We start from the raw sequence: 20,757 nt of genomic DNA, 5'->3' as shown, positions 1-20,757 counted from the left end.
CATCTAGCTGCCTCCTTTGGAGGACAGCATAGCTACTCCCCAAAGCCCCAAGGACTGGCCCGCCTGGAGACAAGCACCTTACTAACAGTCCTAAATTTTAAAACTGACTGTTCTTGACATTAGCCTAGAGCCTGGTGCCTCCAGTGCCTATCAGGTTGCTGAGCTATCCTGGCCACGTTGGGGCTTTTGGCATGAACCCTGGGGAGATGGCTGAAGTAGCTGCCTCCAGGGTTTGTTATCAATGGCTTCTATCACCTTTGCTAAGCCCCAGAGAAGCTCCCAGTGGAGTACATGTGGTCTCTAAACTCCTACCTTCTCCCATGACCACTTATAAAACTTCCCAACTGTCGACAGAAACCCTACATCCAACTCCTAGGCTCTAGGATATCAGGATCCCATTCCTCAGCAGCAGCTTTTCCAAGCCCCAATGACCCTGATCTGAAGGTCAGTCAACCTCTCTTCTCCCCAAAACCCACAATCTAAGACATTACCTCAGCTCCAGATTTTAGAACTGTCCATGCCCTTAACTGTAACTTTAAAACCAGTACCTTGTTTGTCAGGTGGCTAAGAGAAGAGGATCCTAGATACCTTGGCCTCCCTAGGGCTTTGGATTTGGACCCTGGCTAATGGGTCTGAATAGCAGCCACCATTGTTCTTACTGGCTTACATCACCTTTCTTGGGTGCTAGAGAAGCTCTCATTTGTATCCAGCCCATTACACATTGTGTTTTGTGGGGATGTGAGGGGATATATCTTGTCAAAGCATTGATGACCAACTGTCACAGATCTGTTCTATTTTGGCTGAGCTTTTAGGAGACCCAGCCCCTTGTTGACACCAACACCAAACATGGTTTTGAGATACTACATAGTAGACAATTGTATCATCTACCACCCTGTTGGGATTGCCCTGCTTTCCCCCAGAGCAGCTTGAAGCCTTGCCCACGCTGCCTGGACAATACAAAGAATTTTCATGAGCACTGACTGGGCAAAAAACAAATAGAGAAGTACCTTTTCCTCTACCCAGTATTCCGAATCTTCATTGATAAATTAGTATACTGCACATGGACCCATTAATTTTGTAATATATTTCAAATCAAATTGCTTATCTAGATAGGACACCCCAAAATGTTTGCCTGCCATCCCCTACACCTAAGCGGCAGCTGTGCCCTCCTTAATCAGTTCAAGTTACCTAAGCGATATGCATTACATCCTATAGTGGTAAAGAATTTGCGTAATTGCTGAACCTATCAATGATCTCTGAAGAGTCACAAATAGGAGAAATTCTGTGGGAATGGAGATTCTCCTCAATTTTCAAGAAGTAATTAGATCTTTCAAATTATAGGCTCTTAACAACCACAGTTTTAGAAGACTCATGATGGAAAATGATACCCACCTCCTGACAAAGAGTATTGATAGACTCATAGTGAAGATTAAGAATTTTTTTTGACATTGCCAATGCAGGAATTTGTTTTATTTAATTATATATGTTTATAACAAGGGTTTTATTTTTCTTTCTTTCTCAATAGGAGGAGGTAGGAAAGAAGACAGATTTTAGATGACTGACAAAAATGAAACGTAGTAAGTTATATGCTCCTAATTAGAGCTACAACAATTTGTATTTTATCTTAAGGGCAATAGGCAAATGCTAAAGCTTCTTCTTCTTCTTTTTTTTTTTTTTGCTAAAGCTTCTTCAACAAGGGAGTGACTTTGTCAGACTTGTGCTTTAGAAATAACAATTTAGCAGTTATATTGGAGATATATTACAGGGGAAAGACTTGTGGCAGGGAGCTTGGTCTTCTGAAACAGTACATGCAAAAACTGATAAAACAGGGTGGTGACTGTGTGAGTAGAGAGAAGGGGACAGATTAAAGATATGTATGAAGGTAGAACTGACAGGACAGGTCACTGATTGGATACGACAGTTAAAAGTGAATCGTTAAAGAGGATTCAAATGTTAAGAACCTGGGTAACTTGAAGGAACATTTTGAGTAAGACAGACAAGGAAGACTGACAACAGTGATTGCTTGGAGAAGACCATGTAATGTTAAAAAGTGACAGAGACAACATAACTTTTCTTCTGTTTATCTATGAAAAGTAAATGATCTTCAAAGCAGAAAAATGGCTGAAGGGAAACTGAATAACAAGATAAATGAGGAAACAACAAGGATGTAACTTCAAGGCTTCAGCCATGGATAAATTATGACCAGAATTCTAAAACAAATTAAACATTCAATTCAATGAACATTTATTAAGTACCTACTATGAGAAAAGCATAGTAAGAAAAAGAAGAAAAAAAAAGCTAAGCTTTTTTTTAAGAAAAGCACTGGGCTAAGCTCTAATGTACCCATGCTAATGTGATAATAGAAATACTGTATCTAAGTTTTAAGAAGATGAGAAAGGTACTAGAAGGCTGGAGATGAGAAAACATCTGCATCTTTTAAAAGAAAAAAAATGGAATGGTTAGTTTGATATCATTTCCCTGCAAAATTCTAGAACAGATGAGTTATAACAACTTTATTTTTAAAGGGGATAAAGGGTCTGGACTCATAATTACAATAGTATGGGAAAATCCTGATATAGACATTCCTTTCACTGTTAACATGTAAACAATTATATCAATTTGTAGAGATCCATAGGGGCACTCTAAGGTTAGATAACTTGCTCATGATCACATACAGGTAATGTGTCTGAGGCAGAACTTTAACTCAATATATTCCTGACTCAAAATCAGGTTCTTTTTTCACTATACTATGCTATCTTATAAAAACTTACAAAAGAAAAAAAAGCTTTCCTAAGTAGATACATCAGGAAAATACTATACATATAATGCATCTAGATTTAAAGAGATTTGACAGCTTCTTATGATAACTTTGAGGATATGACAGAGAAATGTGGGTTATGTGATAGCAGAAAGGAGGATTTGTAGTATTTTAAACAACAATAATCAGGGTATGCTGATGAGTACATTGACTCAGTTTAAAGGGAATTTTCTGGCAGGAGGCCTGGGAATCTATCTTGGTCAACACTTTTATATCTTAGATAAAGATGTTAAAGGCACACCAATCAAATGGGCAAAATGACACACAATAAGGAAGGGGAGTTTTGGTTTGGATAACAGAATAATCTCTGGACTAAAAAGATTTGGCTGGCCAGAATGGCAAGTAAAATTAACAAAGCAGAAATACAAATAAAATCCTGTATTTAAATGCAAAAAAATCAAATGTATAGGTATAGGAGAGACAATTTGAACTAACAATAGTACAAATGAAGAAAAACAACAGCAAGGTTTTAAAAATTGATTAGAAGTTTATTATTAATCTACAGAGTGAAATGGCCAACAAAAAGTTAAGGTAATAGTCTTACTGCAGTCTATAGCAGGGGTGGGGAACCTGTGGTCTTGAGGTTAGCCTTCTAGGTCCTTTGGTTCGGCCTTTTAACAGAGTCCAAGTTTTGCAGAACAAAGATTTGTTCTGTAAAGTCTGGATTCAGTCAAAGGGCTGCACTTGAGGTCTTAGAGGGCTACATGTGGCCTTGAGGCTGCAGGTTCCCCACCCCCAATCTATACTAATGGGAAGATAGTTGGTGTGTTGGGCTCAGTCCAAGGTGTCACACTTTAAGAGAACATTAACAAAATATAGAACAGTTGGGGAACACAGAGCAGAATGGTGAAAGGGTTTGGAAAACATATTTCAGAATAATGGTTGAATGATGTGAGGTGATTAGCTTGAAGGAGAGAAAATTTAAGGGGGATTGATAACTTTTTACAAATATCAGAAAGGTTATCATGAAAAAAAAGGATGAAATTTACTCTTTATAGTTCTGGAGGGCAGAACTAGTGCCAGTAGATAAGAGTTAAAGGTAGCAAGATTTTGGTTCAGTACGAAGAATATTTTAACAATTAAAGATTGACTGAGCTGACATATAGTAGAGAGTTCCCAATCACTAGAAGTGACCACAGACTACATGACCACTTGTGACAAATGATAAGGTGATTTTTTAAGGTTCTTTTCAACTGTAAGATGCTATGCCTTTATGTTTCTAACTGCTGAGAATGACTTTTAAATTGTTTTACTATTTAAGAATAATCTTGATTTTTCATTGTTTAAAAAAATATAAAAAATCAGTAAAAGAAACCTAATTACCTTGGCCATAATATCTGCATAAGCCATATATAGGAAATCTTCTTCCAATTTGCTGGAAAAAAGAGGAGAAAAAATGTCTTTAAATAGAATAATATTTTAAAATATCCTCACTGCTTCTTGTAATAAGTGATTTTATATTCAATAGATATATTTAACTTTAGATACACCTGCTTACCTGGAGGAGAATTCCTGAATAAAACCAAAATAAGGCCTTAGAATCACTAAAAGTAATAGCCATCACAGAATACATTGTAGTATATCCCCTTTATTCTGTAAAAAAAAAATGGCCCAGGACATCATCAAAGGTCTATTAACACCATTTATACACAACTCCAACAGTCCTTATTATTTGATTTCTTAGACTACAACCTATGAGAAGCAGCACATTAGAGGAGGCACACATCAGAAAATTATGAGGTACCAGACAGTAGACTCTACACTTTCACATGAAGTGATAGCTGATACTAAGGCATGAAACACCCCAAAATTAGCTATTTCAGTGTATAAAGGGCATATCCTATACCCAACACCAATTAAGGTAACAATATGCCTTGCTACTTTTATCAGATGAGAATGATTTTTTGATTAAGTTACAGAACTAAGCAATCAACAAACGGTTAAGATGGGTGAAGAATTTATAGATACCTCTACTGAATCAATCAAAGAAATAAACTAGGTGTGGAAAAAGAAATCCTTAGTTAATTTTTAACCAGTGAAATGCTTTGAGCATTGGATGAAATGAAATGAAACACAGGAAGTAGGGCAGCTAGGTGGCTCAGTGGATGGAGTGCTGGACCTGGAGTCAGGAAGACTCATCTTCCTGAGTTCAAATTTGACCATAGCTACTACTAGCTGTATGACCCTGGGTCAATCACTTAACTTTGTTTGCCTCAGTTTGCTCATCTGTAAAATGAGCTGGAGAAGGAAACAGCAAACCACTTCAGTATCTCTGCTAAGAAAACCCCAAAGGGGGTCACACAAAGAGTTGGACACAACTGAAAAACAACTGAATAAACAAACAGGAAGTGTACTAGGAAGGACTGAAAACAGTCATGCCCTATTGGCTTGGATAAAAATATAAGCCAATAAAGAATTCAGAATTCTAATAGCTGGCCAGCAAGTGGTCTAGCAGTTCTAGCCAAGTCCTCAAGAAGGAACTGCTCAAAGGGAGAAGGAAGAAGTTTCTGACTCATGCTCTCACCCCTTTGACCAGAGCATGAACTTTCAAACTTCTATAATTAAAAAGATTTGGACTTTTTCTCAGCAATAGTGTCTGTGGAATAGCAGTGGCTGACAGTAGTGTCTACAACAGGAGCCAAGGACAAACTAGAGACATGGAGTAAAGGCAATTTGAGGGCCCATGAGAGCTATGCCTCAAGAGATCCTCATGAAGACTCCAGGAAGGGAGATAAAAAAGTCATTCAACCAAGTGCTTTAAGTTATTACACTGCCACATGTGCTCTTTAAATATGTTCCCTTGGATGCTATGTACTTGCGGTAGACAAAGTATGTGCTAGACCATGGGTGGGGAACCTGTGGCCTCAAAGCCACATGTGGCCCTCTAGGTCCTCAAGTGTGGCCCTTTAACTGAATCAAAGGACCTAGAAGAACACAGGTTCCCCACTCCTGTCCTAGACTTTGTTTTTGTATCAGCTCTTTTTATTATGCCACTTTAGTGGCATAGTAAATATTAGTTCCTATAAGTTAATTAAGATAATTGATACCAATTGATAATCAATAGGGAGCCCAATGGTGCAAGTTCATTAGGGATAAGATTAGAAAACTACCCCAAACCCCACAGGGATACCCCTAGGACCTTGAAAGGTACAATTAGCCATTGTCTGGGGTCCCATCATGGAAATCCAAATAGAAATTAGGGACGGGAGCCCCAGGAGAGAAGCTACATTATAATAATTAGTAGTTGTTATAATGATCCTGATTTATTAAGACTAGATTAGGCTCATATTTTCTATTTAATAAATAAATGAAGGACATAAAACTTGTTATAAAAGGAAATTTAAAAAAGGTTTCCACCAAGAATTAGAGATGTTAAGCCCATGGTCCATCCCTGGCTAATAAATATCAGAGGAAGAATTTCACCCAACACCTTTCAGGCTCTATTTTTTTCCTTTTGACCATACATACTGTCACTACAAAAATATTCTCCATTTAAGTTTTTAAGATATGTTTGGTCTTCTTGTTTCTCAGAAGGGTGGCTCATTTTGAAATTTTATTTCATTGATATGGCCACTTTAGGGAAAAGGAAAGCTGTTTTGGAAGAAGAATCAGAATAAATGGAACAACCTAAGCACAAAAATGAAAAAATAAAGTGGAACTCAGCATCCGTCTGGCATTGCTCCAAAATAACGCCATCCCCTGCTGAGAAATCATAACATGAACTGAAGCGAGATGATATCATCAATGTTAGGTGCATGATTCTATTCCACCTATATCATACAAGGCTAACACCTTGTATCATGTATCACGTAGACCTTCTCCACCCTACCATTTCTCTGTTAAGGCTGTTCTACTAAACAGGAGAATCAGCTGATGCAGAGGATCAACTTTCTTTACACCTTCATCTCCTTCTGGTGGTTCTACTCCAGGTTTCTGTAAGCAGAGTAAAATGAAGAAAAGAAAATTCTTAGGTAATATTAGAACTGCAATGACAGCTCAAGAAATGATTAACATGGTGAAAGAAGTTTCTTTTCCTTCCCTGATGAAGAGACATACATGTCCAAGAATGGAAGGGAAAACAAAGCAGATTCATACTGGGTTATTTAATAATTTCACCAAACTACATGACAGTTGAATGAGTTTTACAATTGTTTAAAACTTCTGAATGATATTTAAAGAAGCAGAAAAATGGTCAACGACTCGTAGAGTTGATACCCAGTCTACTTGAAAGATTTAGCTAGGAATCATTTAGCAGATATTTGCAATAAATTGCCATTATTATTTTTTTTTGGAAATTAAAAGGCATTTGAATGCAAATAATGTTGATTCTCATATCAAGCATTATTTTCATTGTCCCCCTCCAAACAACATCTAAAAAGTATATTATATGATTTAATTTCAGATAAATTCAAAGCTTGAAACACCAGCATTGAATATGATAAAAATAACTTTTGAAAAATAAAAAACTCTTTTGTCCTTACATTCCTTTTTAACTGTGTGGCTTAACTATCAATAATGGAAAGGCTTCAACCTTGTTATATATTTTTGCTTGCAGCTAAATTAATCCTTACATTTTACTAGACCTTCTAGCACCTAAGAATTTGTTTCATTTATTGAATCAATGTCTTACTCTGTTTCATCAAGACTAAATTTTCAACTCCACAAATACCTTTATTTTGAAGACTGAAGTTTTAATTTTTCAATGGCTGCTTTAGTGAGTGCAAAAATGTCCAAATGTGTTGATATTAAATGGATGCATTTTTCCCCTCTAAAAAATGGAGAATACTTTTCCACAAATATAGAAGGTTTCAAAGACCAACAAGTTTCTAATTTTTTTTCCTTCAATATTATGACAACTGCTGACAATAAATTCCTCTTCTTGAACCCTTGGGAATGGAATCACCCCCATAAACACATACTGCTAAATCTTCTATCAGTTTATCCTCAAAGTAATGTTCTTCTGTTTCAATCCAAGACTTTTCATATCCTTGAAGAAAGAGATTGACAGCCCGATGCCTAAAGAGAGAAAAAATTTCAAACAATAAATTATGTGAAAATAAAACATTATCAGTTACATTGTATAGTATTTCACAATTAATTTAGTTCCCACTAAGAAAAACAAATTTTCCTAATCCTGGGGGGTAATTCTGTCTCTTCAGCTCTTTCAATAAAGAATTATTATGTATATATTATGTTCAGAGCACTATATTAGGTACCTGGGGAGATACAGAGAATAAATGACATCCTCATAAACCTTATGATTTAACAGTATAGCAGACTATGCTTGCGTTTGGTATAGCACAAACACAAACAGCACTATTACAGAATGATGCATAGCAAGTATATAGGAGAGATGTAAATAAATGTCTATGGGGAAATCAAATAACTGTTGATTGAACAAGGGGGTGCTTTTTACAACTTTTGCTCACTGAGGCATAAATAGTAATATATAATGTTTTCAGGTTGCTGGTCATTTTTAACAACAAATTTGAACTTTCCTTCCTTCTCCTTCCCACCAACTTCGGCACAAACATAAACTCTGAAGCATTTCCTGCTTTCCTTTTTCTTTTTCTTGGCATTCTATGTTTCAAGCTTTATTTCACATTGCCCCTTTTCACACACTCTCTGTCCAGTCAAAGCAGCCTACTAGCTATGCTCATACATGACACGGTATCATGACTTCTCACAAGTATCAACTATTGCTGAAATGTATTCTCTGGAGACCTCTGCCCCTCAGAATCCATGTTACACTTCAAAGTATGTAGCTTAGGTACCACCTCTGAATGTGAGTCCTTTCCTCATATGAACCTTCTTTTGTACCCTGCTCCTCAAAATCCTTTGTTGTGTAATTGTATTCATACAATACCTGGGTTTGTCTGGGCAGATAGACTCCTGAGTATTTTTTTATTTTATGTTGTCTGCAGTTATTTTAAATAGAATTTCTCTCTTTCTCTTCCTGTTGGGTTTTGTTGGTAGTATATAGAAATGCTGATGACTTCTGTGGGTTTATTTTATATCCTGTAACTCTGCTGAAGTTGTTAATTATTTCAACTAGTTTTTTAGTTGATTCTCTATGGTTCTTTAAGTATATCATCATATCCTCTACAAAGACTGATAGTTTTCTTTTCTCACTGCCTGTTTTTATTCCTTCTATTTTTTTGCTTGCCTTATTGAGATAGCTAGCATTGAATAATAGTGAGGATAATGGACATCCTCCTGATCTTGCTGTGAAGTCTTAAAAGTTTATTCCCATTCCAGATAATGCTTACTCTTGGTTTTAGACAGACACTACTTATCATTTTGAGAAAGGTTCCATTGATTTTCATGCTTTCTAGTGTTTTTAATAGGATTGAATGTTGTTTTTTGTCAAAGGCTTTTTCTGCATCTATTGATATAATCATATGATTTTTGTTCTTATTGTTACTGATATGGACAATTATGCTGATAGTTTTCCTAATAAATCCCACCTAGTCATAGTGTATGATCTTTGTGATATGTTGCTACAATCTCCTTGCTAGTACTTTATTTAAATTTTTTTATATTAACATTCATTAGGAAAATTGGTCTATAGTTTTCTTTCTCTGTTTTTGCTTTCCCTGATTCAGGTATCAAAACCTTATTTGTGTTAAAAAGGGAATTGGTAGGACTCCTTCTTTACTATTTTTTTCAAATAGTTTATATAGGATTGGGATTAATTGTTTCTTAAATGTTTGGTAGAATTTACTTGTGAATCTATCTGGTCCTGGGGATTTTTTCTTGGGGAGCTCATTGATAGCCTGTTTCTTTTTCTCATATAGAATTATTTAGGTATTCTAATTACTCTTCTGTTAATCTAAGCAATTTATATTTTCATAAATATTCATTTCACTTAGATTGCCAGTTTTACTGGCATATAATTGGACAAAAGAACTCCTAATAATTGCTTTAATTTCATCTTTGCTGGTGGTGCATTAACCATTTTAATTTTTAATACTGGTTATCTGGATTTCTTATTTCTTTTCTTAAATCAAATTAACCAATGGTCTATTTCTTTTATAAATTTTTCCATAAAACTATTTCCAAGTCTGATTAATTCAATTGTTTTTTAACTTTCAATTTTTTTAATCTCTCCACTGAGTATCAGGATTTCCATTTTGGTGTTTAATTGGGAATTTTTAATGAGTTCTTTTTCTTGTTTGGCTTTTTTTTTTTTAGTTGCATCCCCAATTTATTGTTTAGAGTTGCAAAATTTACACATTTAAAGATGTGAAATTTCCCCCAAGTACTGCTTTGGCTACATCTCACAAATTTTGGAATGTTGTCTCGTTGTTATTCTCTTTAATGAAATAATTGATTGTTTCTATAATTTTTCTTTGACCCACTCATTCTTTAGGAATAGATTAGTTTCCAATTAGTTTTTAATCTCTGCTTTCAGAGCTCTTTTATACTGTAATTTTTATTGCATTATGGTCTGAAAAGGGTGCATTTAACATGTCTGCTTTTCTGCATTTAGTTGTAAGGTTTTTAATGCCCTAATACATGGTCATTTTTTTGTGAAGTTGCCACGTACAACTGAGAAAAAGGTATACTCCTTTCTATTCTCATTCAGATTTCTCCAAAGGTCTGTCATATCTAACTTTTCTAAGATTCTACTCATTTCCTTGACTTCTTTTTGTTTATTTTGTGGTTAGATTTATCTACTTCAGAGAGGGAAAAGCTGAACTCCTTCAATAATATAGTTTTACTGTCTATTTCCACCTGTAATTTGGATGCTATACAATTTGATGCATATAGATTTAGCATTGATATTATTTCATTGTCTATGGTTACTTTTAGCAAGATGTAGTTTCTCTGCTTACTCTTTTAAAATAGCTCGATTTTTGCTTTTGCTTTGTCTGAGGTCATGACTGTAAAAAAGATTCCTGTCTTTTCATTCCAGTTGAAGCATAATAAATTATGCTCCAGCCTCTTATTTTAATTTTGTGTGTATCTTTGTTTCAAGTGTGTTTCTTATAAACAACATATTGTTGAATTCTGGTTTCTAATCCATTCTGTTATCTGCTTCCATTTTATGTGTGAGTTCATCACATTCACTTTCACAGTTCTGATTGTTAACTGTGCATTTTTCTCTATCCTATTTTCTTCTGTTTATTCTTCTCTCTTTTTATCCTGTTCATTCTCTCAAGTCTATTTTGCTTCTGACCATTGCCTTTTTTTAATCTGCCCTTTTTTCTATCACCTTCTCATGCTTTTATTCCCTTCCCCTCCAATTTCTCTGTTGCATAAGATACATTTTTATTACCAGTGAGTGTATGTGTGTGTATTTTTTTCCTTTTGGAACCAATTTAGATGTGAGTGAGGTTCAAGTGTCACCTGAACCCACCCCCACATTTTTCTCTCCACTGTAAAAGTTCTTCCTTGTGCCCCTCTCTTTTATATGAGAATTTTTTCCCATTCTTCTTCTCCCTTTCCCCTTTCTCCCAGCCCATCCCTCTTTCTCATCTATCCATTTGTTATATTATCCCAACATTAACTCACTCCTGCATCCTCTCTCTATATAGAATTCTTCTAACTACCCTAATAATAATAAAGGTCTTAGAAGTACACATATCATCGTTTCATATAGAAAGTTACTGAGTTTAATCTTACTCAGTTTCTTACTATTTCTCTTTGTTGTTTACCTTTTTATGCTTCTCTTGAGTCTTATATCTGAAAATCAGATTTTCTATTCACCTCTGGTTTTTTTTTTTATCAAGACTGGTTAAAAATGCTCTACTTGATTAAATATCCATTTTATTCCTTGAAGGATTATGCTCAGTTTTGCTGGGTAGGTTATTCTTGGTTTTAATCACATATCTTTTGCCTTCTAGCATATCATGTTCCAAGCACTCCTTTCCTTTAATGTAGCAGCTGCCAAATCTTTTGTGATTCCATGTTATTTGAATGGTTTCTTTCTTGCTCCTTGATGTATTATCTTTTTGACCCGGGAGCTTGGGAATTTGGTTATAAAATTCCTGGGAATTTTCATTTTGGGATCTCTTTCAGTTGTTGAACAGTGGATTCTTTCAATTTTCTATTTGATCCCCTGCTTCTAAAATATCAGGGCAACTTTCCTTGATAATTTCTTAAAATAGGATATCTAGGCTCTTTCTTTGATCATGATTTTAGGTAAACCAAATAATTCTTAAAATACCTTCCCTTGATCTATTTTTCATGGCAGTTATTTTTTCAATGAAATATTTCCTATTTTCTTCAATTTTTTCAGTCTTTTACCTTTCTTTTATTGTTTCTTGATGTCTAATGGAGTTACTAGCTTCTACTTGCCCATTTCTAATTTTTAAGGTATTATTTTCATCAGTGAGATTTTATACCTGTTTTTCATTTGGCCTATTCTGCTTTTTAATGAGTTGTTTTCATCAGTAATTTTTGTACCTCTTTTTCCATTTGTCCAACTCTTGTTTTTTAAGCAGTTATTTTCTTCAGTGTTTTTTAAGCAGTTATTTTCTTCAGTGCTTTTTGTGCCTCTCTTACCCAGATGTTAATTGTCTTTTCATAATTTTCTTTTGCTTTCATTTCCTTGCCTAATTTTCCCTCAACCACTCTTTTTGGATTTTGAAAATAATTTTTAAGTAATTCCAGAATTCTTCTTGGGCTTGTGCCTAATTCAAATTTTTTTTTTCTTCAAGATTTTGCTTGTGGCTAATTTGACTTCATTGCCTTCTTCTTCCTTGTCACCACAGTAGTTCTTTATGGTTAAGTTCTTTTTTGTTGTTCTTGTTTATTCATTCTTTCACCACCATATTTCTTGATTTAGAGCTTTATGTTAATGTCTTAAACTTTAGGCTTTTTATACTGCTGTTTTAAGATCCAGTTCTGGAGGTTTTCAAGTTTTCAGTGCTTCCAAGGTGGTGTGATCTAAGGAGAGGAGTGGTAACTGCTGTCTTGGTCTTCACTCTGGTTCATACCCAGGAAGGGCCCCTGATCCCTTGGGATTGCAATCAATACTGCTCCTTTGGGCCTCTGCTTCCCAGAAACAATACTGTTCCTCAGTGCTTCCACTTCCGCTTAGCTAAAAGTGCTCCTCTTTGTCCTTGGACTATGACACAAAGGAAGATACAGGCAATGGATTCGCCAAACAGCATCTGGTCCTACATGCTAGTACAAGGGTGTCTTGTAATCTCTTTCTAACCAGTTGCCAGGTCCCCTTACTGTCTCTGGCTTGGGAGCTCCTAAAGCCACTGCTGCTTTTGTCTCACACAGTCCCACTAGTGGTGCTTCATCCACATGGGCTCCACAGCAGTCTCTTCCTCCATGTTATAGATCTCTCTGATTTCCTCTGTTGTCTTGTGCTGGAAGAACATCTCATTCTGACCTATTGTTGGTTCTGCCATTCCAGAATTCCATTTGAAGCATAATTTTAAAGTTCTTTGGACAGGAATGTTGAAAGAGCTTCGCTGAGTGCTTCTCTACTCTGCTATCTTTACTCGACTGTTCTAAAGGGGCACTTGACTACCAACAACAGGGTTTACAGATCATAGATCACTGAGAATGTGTGACAGTAGGAAAACAAAACCAGGTGCTTAATAAAAGCACCTTTTCATCCTGTATCCTCTCATCCCCATCTACTTTTATATGTTATTTATTTTTTGTTATATGGTAGAAATCTAGTGCCATTCCTTAGTGAGTAAAATGATTTCTACTGCTGTTTTACGGAATTATTTTACCTTGGCAGATTATATAATGGAGCCATCCGGAAACAGGCTACTACTGCTCGTTTTCTCTGCTTAGAAAGCAGTTTGTGCCATACTGCCTTTTTAGACCGTTGTGGATGCTCTACCTGGAATATAATCAAATTATACAATAAGTATCCTACCCCTACATTAATTCATCTTTAACAAAACTGAAGAATAGTACTGAAAAAGGAAGCTCAGGAAAGAATATAATCTTGGTTTTAGACAGTCCATGAAATTCTTATGGGAAAATCAGTGTCTTAGAAATAATTAACATTAATTTCAGATGGAAATTATTGGAATGAAGGAAAATTTTGGAATGATAGGCTTTATTTGAATAAAAACTTTTTTTCTTCAGTTCTGTGTGCTTCAAAAGTTGTCATCTTTAATCAACACTAGTGTCTAAAATTAGTTCACATAAAAGTTTTATTAAATCCTCCCCCTTTGATGTTTTGTAGTAGAAGACTAAAAATAAATCTGCACACAATCACTCATTTCTCTTTGAAGAACCCATCTTTTAAAAAATTGAGAGCATATCCATCACAAAACTGAGACATTCCTCAATAATTTCTCATAATAAATTAGAAGGACATGCTAGGTATAAGGAAAAAAAATTTTTTAAATGAAAAAGGTAGCATTCTTTAAGTTAAAGGAGAGAATAGAGAATGATAAGGATTATGGGTCACAGATCAGAAACAAGTCAAGAAGTCTATTGGTTTAGCAAAAATGTTAAAATTTCTTCTACTATGTTAAAGTCTGAAAGACATCATATACACAAGTGACAATAACATTTTTAGGTTACCATAGAAAAGACAAGCAAGCTGCTGTTTAGCTAGTGGTTATGCTACCATAAGAGAAAAACAGTTTTATTGTAAGTATTAGGTAACACAGAAACAATTCCAATATGGTTCTAAATTAATTAGTAATCATTATGCAGTTCAACACTATACTTCCCATACTGTAAAAGCGCCGGCTCATATTTGTACGTTTCTGGAAAAAATAAAAATGGCTATGTCAGGTAGAAGTCAAGTTGACAAGTCAAGTTGGCAAGTATTTATTACGTACTTATAATGTGCTAGGCACTGTGCTAAATTCTGAGGATACAAACAAAGGCACAAAACAATCCTTGCTCTTATGGATTTCACAGTCTAATAAGGAAGACAACATGTCCACAAGCTACATAAAGGGCAAATTGAAGATAATATCAGAGGGAAGATACTAAGTTTAAAGAGGACTCTGAAAGGCTTCTTGCATAAAACAGGACTTATATCAGGCTTGAAGGAAACCAGAGAAGTCAGGAGGAAGAGATGAGGAGGGAGAGAGTTCCAGGCATAGGAGGGCTGTTTGGAAGAAGGAAGGTTTGGGGGGAAAGATGAGTTCAATTTTGAACACATTGAGTTTAAGAGATAAACACCAGTTTGAGATTTCCAATAGGCAACTGGAGATTCAAGACTAAAGGTCTGGAGAGAGTTCAGAGTTGTACAAAGAGGTCTGATAATTTTCTGCATAGAGATGATAACTGAATCTTTGTTAGTTGATGAGACCACCAAGCAACATATATGATGAAAGAAGATTACCCAGGACAGCAACTTGGGGGACACCCACAGTTAGCAGGGGTGACCTGGATGAAGAACCAGCAAAGAAGAATGCAAAACATCAGTCAGATGGGTAGGAGGAGAATCAGAAGAGAGCAGTGTCACGAAACCCTAGAGAGAAGAAAGTATCAACGAGAAGAAAGTAACTGATAAAGTCAAAGGCTGCAGAGCAGTCAAGAAAGATGAGGATTGAGAAAAGGCCAACAGATTTAACAATTTAGGGATCATTGGTAACTTTGGAGAGAGAAGTTTCAGTTGAATGATGAAATCAGAAGTCAGATTTCAGAGAGATGTAAAGAGAGTGAGATCAAAGGAAATGTAGGAACTGACTGTAGACACCTTTCTCAAGGACTTTAGTCATGAAAGGGAAGTGAAACAAGACAAAATCTAGTGGGAATGGATAAATCTAGTGAGGGTAAAATAAATTTTTGATCTTTTGTGTATGATAAACGTTAACATATAAAATTATAAAGAAAGCATAGTGTCCTGATAGAGGAAAATTTGTAATTAAACCAATTAAGTCACAATGGAGTATAAGTGTTCTTTTTTAGAAGGCATTTTAATTTTTAAAAACGAGTGTTCCTGAGTCTGAAAACAGCTATCTAGATTCTATTAAAGTATTTGAATGATCTGTTCTAGAGGATTCAAAGGAAAGCATAAAAATATGGATTTTGCATATCATTTGAATGTGCTTTTATTTTAATTCAGTTAGAGTCTGAAGGGAAAGTTGCACCTCCAATGGACACTGGTAAGCCCTGGCAAAGTAGTCCTGTATGTAATTATGATCATGGGATGATATATTTAGATTTGAGTGGGCTGTTGGAAGACATATATTTTAGCCTCCTTATTTTGCAGATTAAAAAGAACAGGGCTTGGAAAAGGCAAATGACTTGAGTGGTAACTGTAGGACACACAAAACACATAAAATTGTTCTGTTCCTACTGAAATCAAGTCTATTTTTGAGTACCTTGTATGCTCTCATCACTATTCTAAGCTTCCATATAAAATTTCCTTTGCAAAATGCTACATAATAACAATTTCAAATGTACATTGAGGAGGAGTTTAAGTAAAGAATTCCTTACACATCTTCAAAGGATATCATGAGAATATAATTAATTTTTACAGTATCTGGAAATGGTAAGGAAAATTTCACTAGTATGATCATTATTTTAAAAAATATAGGTATATATAATCAGTTTCCTTTTAATAAGCTTAATTATTTTATAATTAAATGATTAGTATTTAATTTGTTTTATAAATATAGTTTTATACTTTGGGCTAGATTTTAAAATATACTGTTAAAAGTTATCTTCAATAATTTCAAGTGCTGGTGAGAAAAAAAGGATTAATTTTTTAAAAATTCATTTCCCAATTTTTAGACTTTCACAAATTTATACACCAACTAACTACCAAGGAAATGCCTTTGTGGAAATGTCTGTTTTCTACTAGTTATTACTGCAAGTAAGTGGCTATTGTTTCATAGATCAGAAATCCCCAAAGGATGGGGAAAACTATTTATGGTACACTTATCGAAAGAAAGGCAACCAAGAAAAATTGGTCACCACCCATTTATATGTCTGCTTTTTTATCTATATAAAATTTTTAGAAGAATGATAAAAGTACATATATTGTTATCCTTGATGAAAACAACAGAAGAAATTAGTTGGTATTTTGTAGGTAATTTTCTTAAGTAGAATCTTTATGTTAACACGTGCTTGAGAGATGTATAGGATATATGATTTCAGTTTATATAATTTGTTTATTTCAAGAAAGCATTTGATACAACAGCACAGCTTCCAGGCTTGAAGGTTCTCCTAGAACAAAGTATTTCTAATATACATAGGTCAAACTTACATATAAGTTCATGAGAAATGAAGCTATAAAGAACATCATTCAACAGTTCACTGAATACTGACACCAATCTACGTGTTAGAAAGGTAATCACAACAGTGTTTTGCCAATGCTATGGAAAATATCCTGGATAAAGTCCAAAAAAATTTATATTGACAACAAGATGCTTCAAATTCTTCTAAAATCATAGTGTCATTGATTCAGAACTGCAAAGGACCTTAGGAACCGTCTAGTGTAGGGATTATTAACCATGGGTCCACAGATCGCCAAGAAGTGTTTGAATATATTCCAGGGGGTTCGTATCTTGCCCAAGTTGAAAGTGCAGGGACTACTCACAGACCCAGGCCCACTTAGGTACAGGAGTTCTGACCTACTTTGATTCTGAAGGAGGCTGGTTTGTTTCTCCTTAGGTAACCTTGTTCCTTCTACCTCCCTTACCCACTCCCCCTTCAATTCCTGCCCCACCCATCTCCCTCCACTTATCATATTAATGCAAAAATTAAGTGTAGACAATTGATCAACTTAGTCTACTACAGCTCAGAATTCCCAAGCTCAAATGCTGTGCCAGCCTCCCTAATAAAAGGGATTACAGGCATGTGCTACTATGCTTGGCACTGGACTCACATTTTAGCAGAATGAAACTAGGCTCCAGTGCATTTGGGCAACAGTGATTTTTGCTCACTACTAAGAATGCTTGTTTCTTTAAAAACCAATATTCAGTCATTGATATTTTATGATTACGAAAACCATAATATACCAATCTTAGAAGAATTAAAATTACAAACAGTGCAAAAGTCAATGGAAAGATTTTATCTGGTGGGACAAGGTAGGGGTTTTGCTTACAATGATTTTTGTGTAAAAATGGCATAAAGAATGTAATTAATGATTTTCACAACTAACATTAATCAGGCTAATCATATAGCAAGAAATAGGAACAACAGATTGGTAACTTACATGTTATATAATTACCTTGGGGAAAAAAACACTAAAAAACCCTAAAAATCAAAACACAAAGGAATATACATTTGGTATTTCTTCTATGGAGAATTTACAGGAAAATATGGAGAAAAGAAGGCAATGGAGAAATTACAATTGGTGTCAGTGAAGGAAGTACTCACATTGATAAAATCATAGATTCTTCTGAATCCACAAAGTATAATATTTGCAGTCTTATCAAAAACATTTTATTCATAGGTATTCTTTAAATTATATATATGTAGAATGCCATCTTAATCCATAAAAAATGTACATACAGCCGGCCATCTTTTTAAAATAGGCTTCTACTCTGTGATTAACTTATCGCTCTAGAGTCAAGAAAACATCTAACCTGTTCAAGGTGGAAAAGCACATTAGCTATGTCCAATACTCTTTCCACTGTCCTCTCAGGGTCTGAGGTTTCTTCCGTTCTGTTTGGTAAGTCTTTGTAAAGTGCCATTTGCCACCTAATAGCTGGATCCTCTAACTACAAAAAGAAGAGAAAAAAATGTACACATGATTACAAATTTATAAATGGAGAACTTCCCAGGAGCCTTAAAAACTGCTATACTCCTTGGAGGACCTTGCTTAACAGTTTAGAATGATAGAATACATTTTCAGATACTGGTGTTTCCAAGGCTGTCCTTTTTTCATAAATTTGGAGAGGAAAGTACATGTGTTTATGTATATAAAGCTTCACTAACACTGACAGTGGTGCAGTATTTGGGGCACTGAACTCTTAAGAGACTAAAAATTAGACAGAAAAGTGTACCATTAGAATAATGTACCAAATGGAAATCAATCATATAGTGGACAAAGACTTACTTGTTTTAAGCAACCTACACAAAGCCCATTAGCCAATGAGTCACCTCAAGATGCTTGATACATTGTACCTTAACCACAATATTACAATTCCCTATGGTGATTTGTTTCTAATAAGTACTATTTTTTTTAAAGGCACTGGCCAATTCTCTGCAGTGGTACCAAAGAAATTTAAAAAGACCTAGAGAAAAACTAGTCACTCAACCACTATGTGTCTCAGGCAGTTACCTAGGATATATTTATAAATCACTGATATATTATAATATACTTGATAGACGCTCCTTACGCTGACAAAATTATAGATGCTTCTTGTAATTCTACAACTAACATATTTCCTAGTACTATAGCTTTGCCCTGTTTTGTTTTTATTTTTATAGAGAATGAACATTAGAACAAATGCTACTAATATTAGTAAAGGTAATTGGAATAGCTTAATAACCTAGTTACCTATTCAATAGTTTTTTTTTTTATGACCCCACCCGCCAGTCCTATGGAACCAAAATATTTTCCACCTTAAGGAAGTCTTTTTTTTTTTCCCAGCTGTCATATAAATAGGTTGGATTGCATATTCTGAATACCACCTTGTGAATGCATAATTCACAAATGAAACTTTTAAACTTAGAAACTTGTGTTTTAGAACAAGAGAAACCACAATGTCCATAACAGAATAGTGAAAAAAAATTAAATGGTTTCTAATTATATGAATGCTTGACATTTGACATTTGAGTATTTTGATTTTCTACAGTAGACTTTGGTGCCTGGATCCTCATCTATTTCAAATGAAAGGTTGTCTTTTCACTAGTTGCTAAAATGAAAAGACCTGATACCATAAGATAATATAAGCACATGACAAGTTAAAAAGGAGGAAAGAAAGACATATGGAGACAGAAAGCAACTAAAATACATATGAAAAAAATTTACGAGTAAACTTAAGTATTCATGGGTTTTCTGTGAATTGCTGAGGTTTTCTTTTTTTTTATTTTGGTAATAAAAGTGATAGGAAGCTTCCAAAAACATTTCTTACATTACTATATATCAGAGAATTATAGATTTGGAAAGGACCCCAGAAGCCACAAAATTCAACTTAATGAAAATCCTATCTAAAACATATATACTGAGCATGTTGTCAAGCCTTTGCTTGAAGACTTCCAGTGGGGGTAATCTAATATCTCTTGACGAAGCCCATTCCACTTTGGGATGGTTCTAATTGCTAGGAATTATTTTTTCTTGCAATAGTCCTAAATTTCATTCATTGTAACATAAATCCATTGCTCCTGCCTCTGGAAACAAGCAAAACAAGTCTAATCCCTTTTCCACAAGATAAAGATCCTTGGTCTTTACCCACAAAGACTTTTCTTTTCCTGTTCCTTCAAACAATCCTTACATGGTATGATGTTGATGCCTTTTGTGGTTGCCCTCATCTAGGTGTATAGAAGCGAACACAATATTCCACATGTGGATTGACAAAATAAAACACTCCTTAACATTGGAAACTCTTGTAATAAAGTCTAAGACTGAATAACATATCCTGCTACTGACTCACACTGAAGTTCACTAAGCCAACAATATCTTATTCAAACAAATTGCTACCTAGCCATACATTCTCTTTCTTGTACCTGTGAAGTTTGATTTTTGAAACTCAAGTGTAAAACTTCACATCATCTCTATTAAATGCTACCTCATTAAACTTGTTCCAACGTTTGTAGCCCCTTTGAATTACAGTTCTGTTATCTGCATTTGCTATTTGTGTTTTCCTTAAATTTTATAAACACACCATTTATGCTTTTATCCAAGTCAATTAAAAATCCCTAAATAGCATAGGGCCATACACATAGGGCCAAGATTCCTGGGACCGTAAACTGGAAATCTCTTTCCAATTTGACATCAAGTCATTAATGACTAGCCCTTTGGTCTCGCTACTTGACTAGTTCCAATCCATCACCTTAACTCATACCTCTACATTTTACATGTAGAGTAATGTAAGTCA

At 34.9% G+C, this 20,757-nt stretch overlaps 1 protein-coding gene across 1 annotated transcript in view; it reads right to left on the bottom strand.

Moving 5' to 3' along the window:
- LOC114050041 (ryanodine receptor 2) overlaps positions 1–20,757 on the bottom strand; it is an 811,539-nt gene that overhangs the window by 126,145 nt on the left and 664,637 nt on the right. The window contains exons 74-79 of the mRNA XM_027871576.1: positions 18,277–18,435; positions 13,699–13,710; positions 13,522–13,634; positions 7,738–7,834; positions 6,648–6,751; positions 4,142–4,193 (exon numbers count right to left, since the gene is read on the bottom strand). Of these exons, the coding sequence (XP_027727377.1) occupies positions 4,142–4,193; positions 6,648–6,751; positions 7,738–7,834; positions 13,522–13,634; positions 13,699–13,710; positions 18,277–18,435 (537 nt within the window). The remainder of the gene's footprint in view (positions 1–4,141; positions 4,194–6,647; positions 6,752–7,737; positions 7,835–13,521; positions 13,635–13,698; positions 13,711–18,276; positions 18,436–20,757) is intronic.

Source organism: Vombatus ursinus, unplaced genomic scaffold (assembly GCF_900497805.2).
Source record: "Vombatus ursinus unplaced genomic scaffold, bare-nosed wombat genome assembly UNPS02014798.1, whole genome shotgun sequence".
Lineage (NCBI taxonomy): Eukaryota > Metazoa > Chordata > Mammalia > Diprotodontia > Vombatidae > Vombatus > Vombatus ursinus.
Note: the sequence above shows the minus strand (reverse complement) of the source record. Positions and strands in the feature narration are given on the sequence as shown.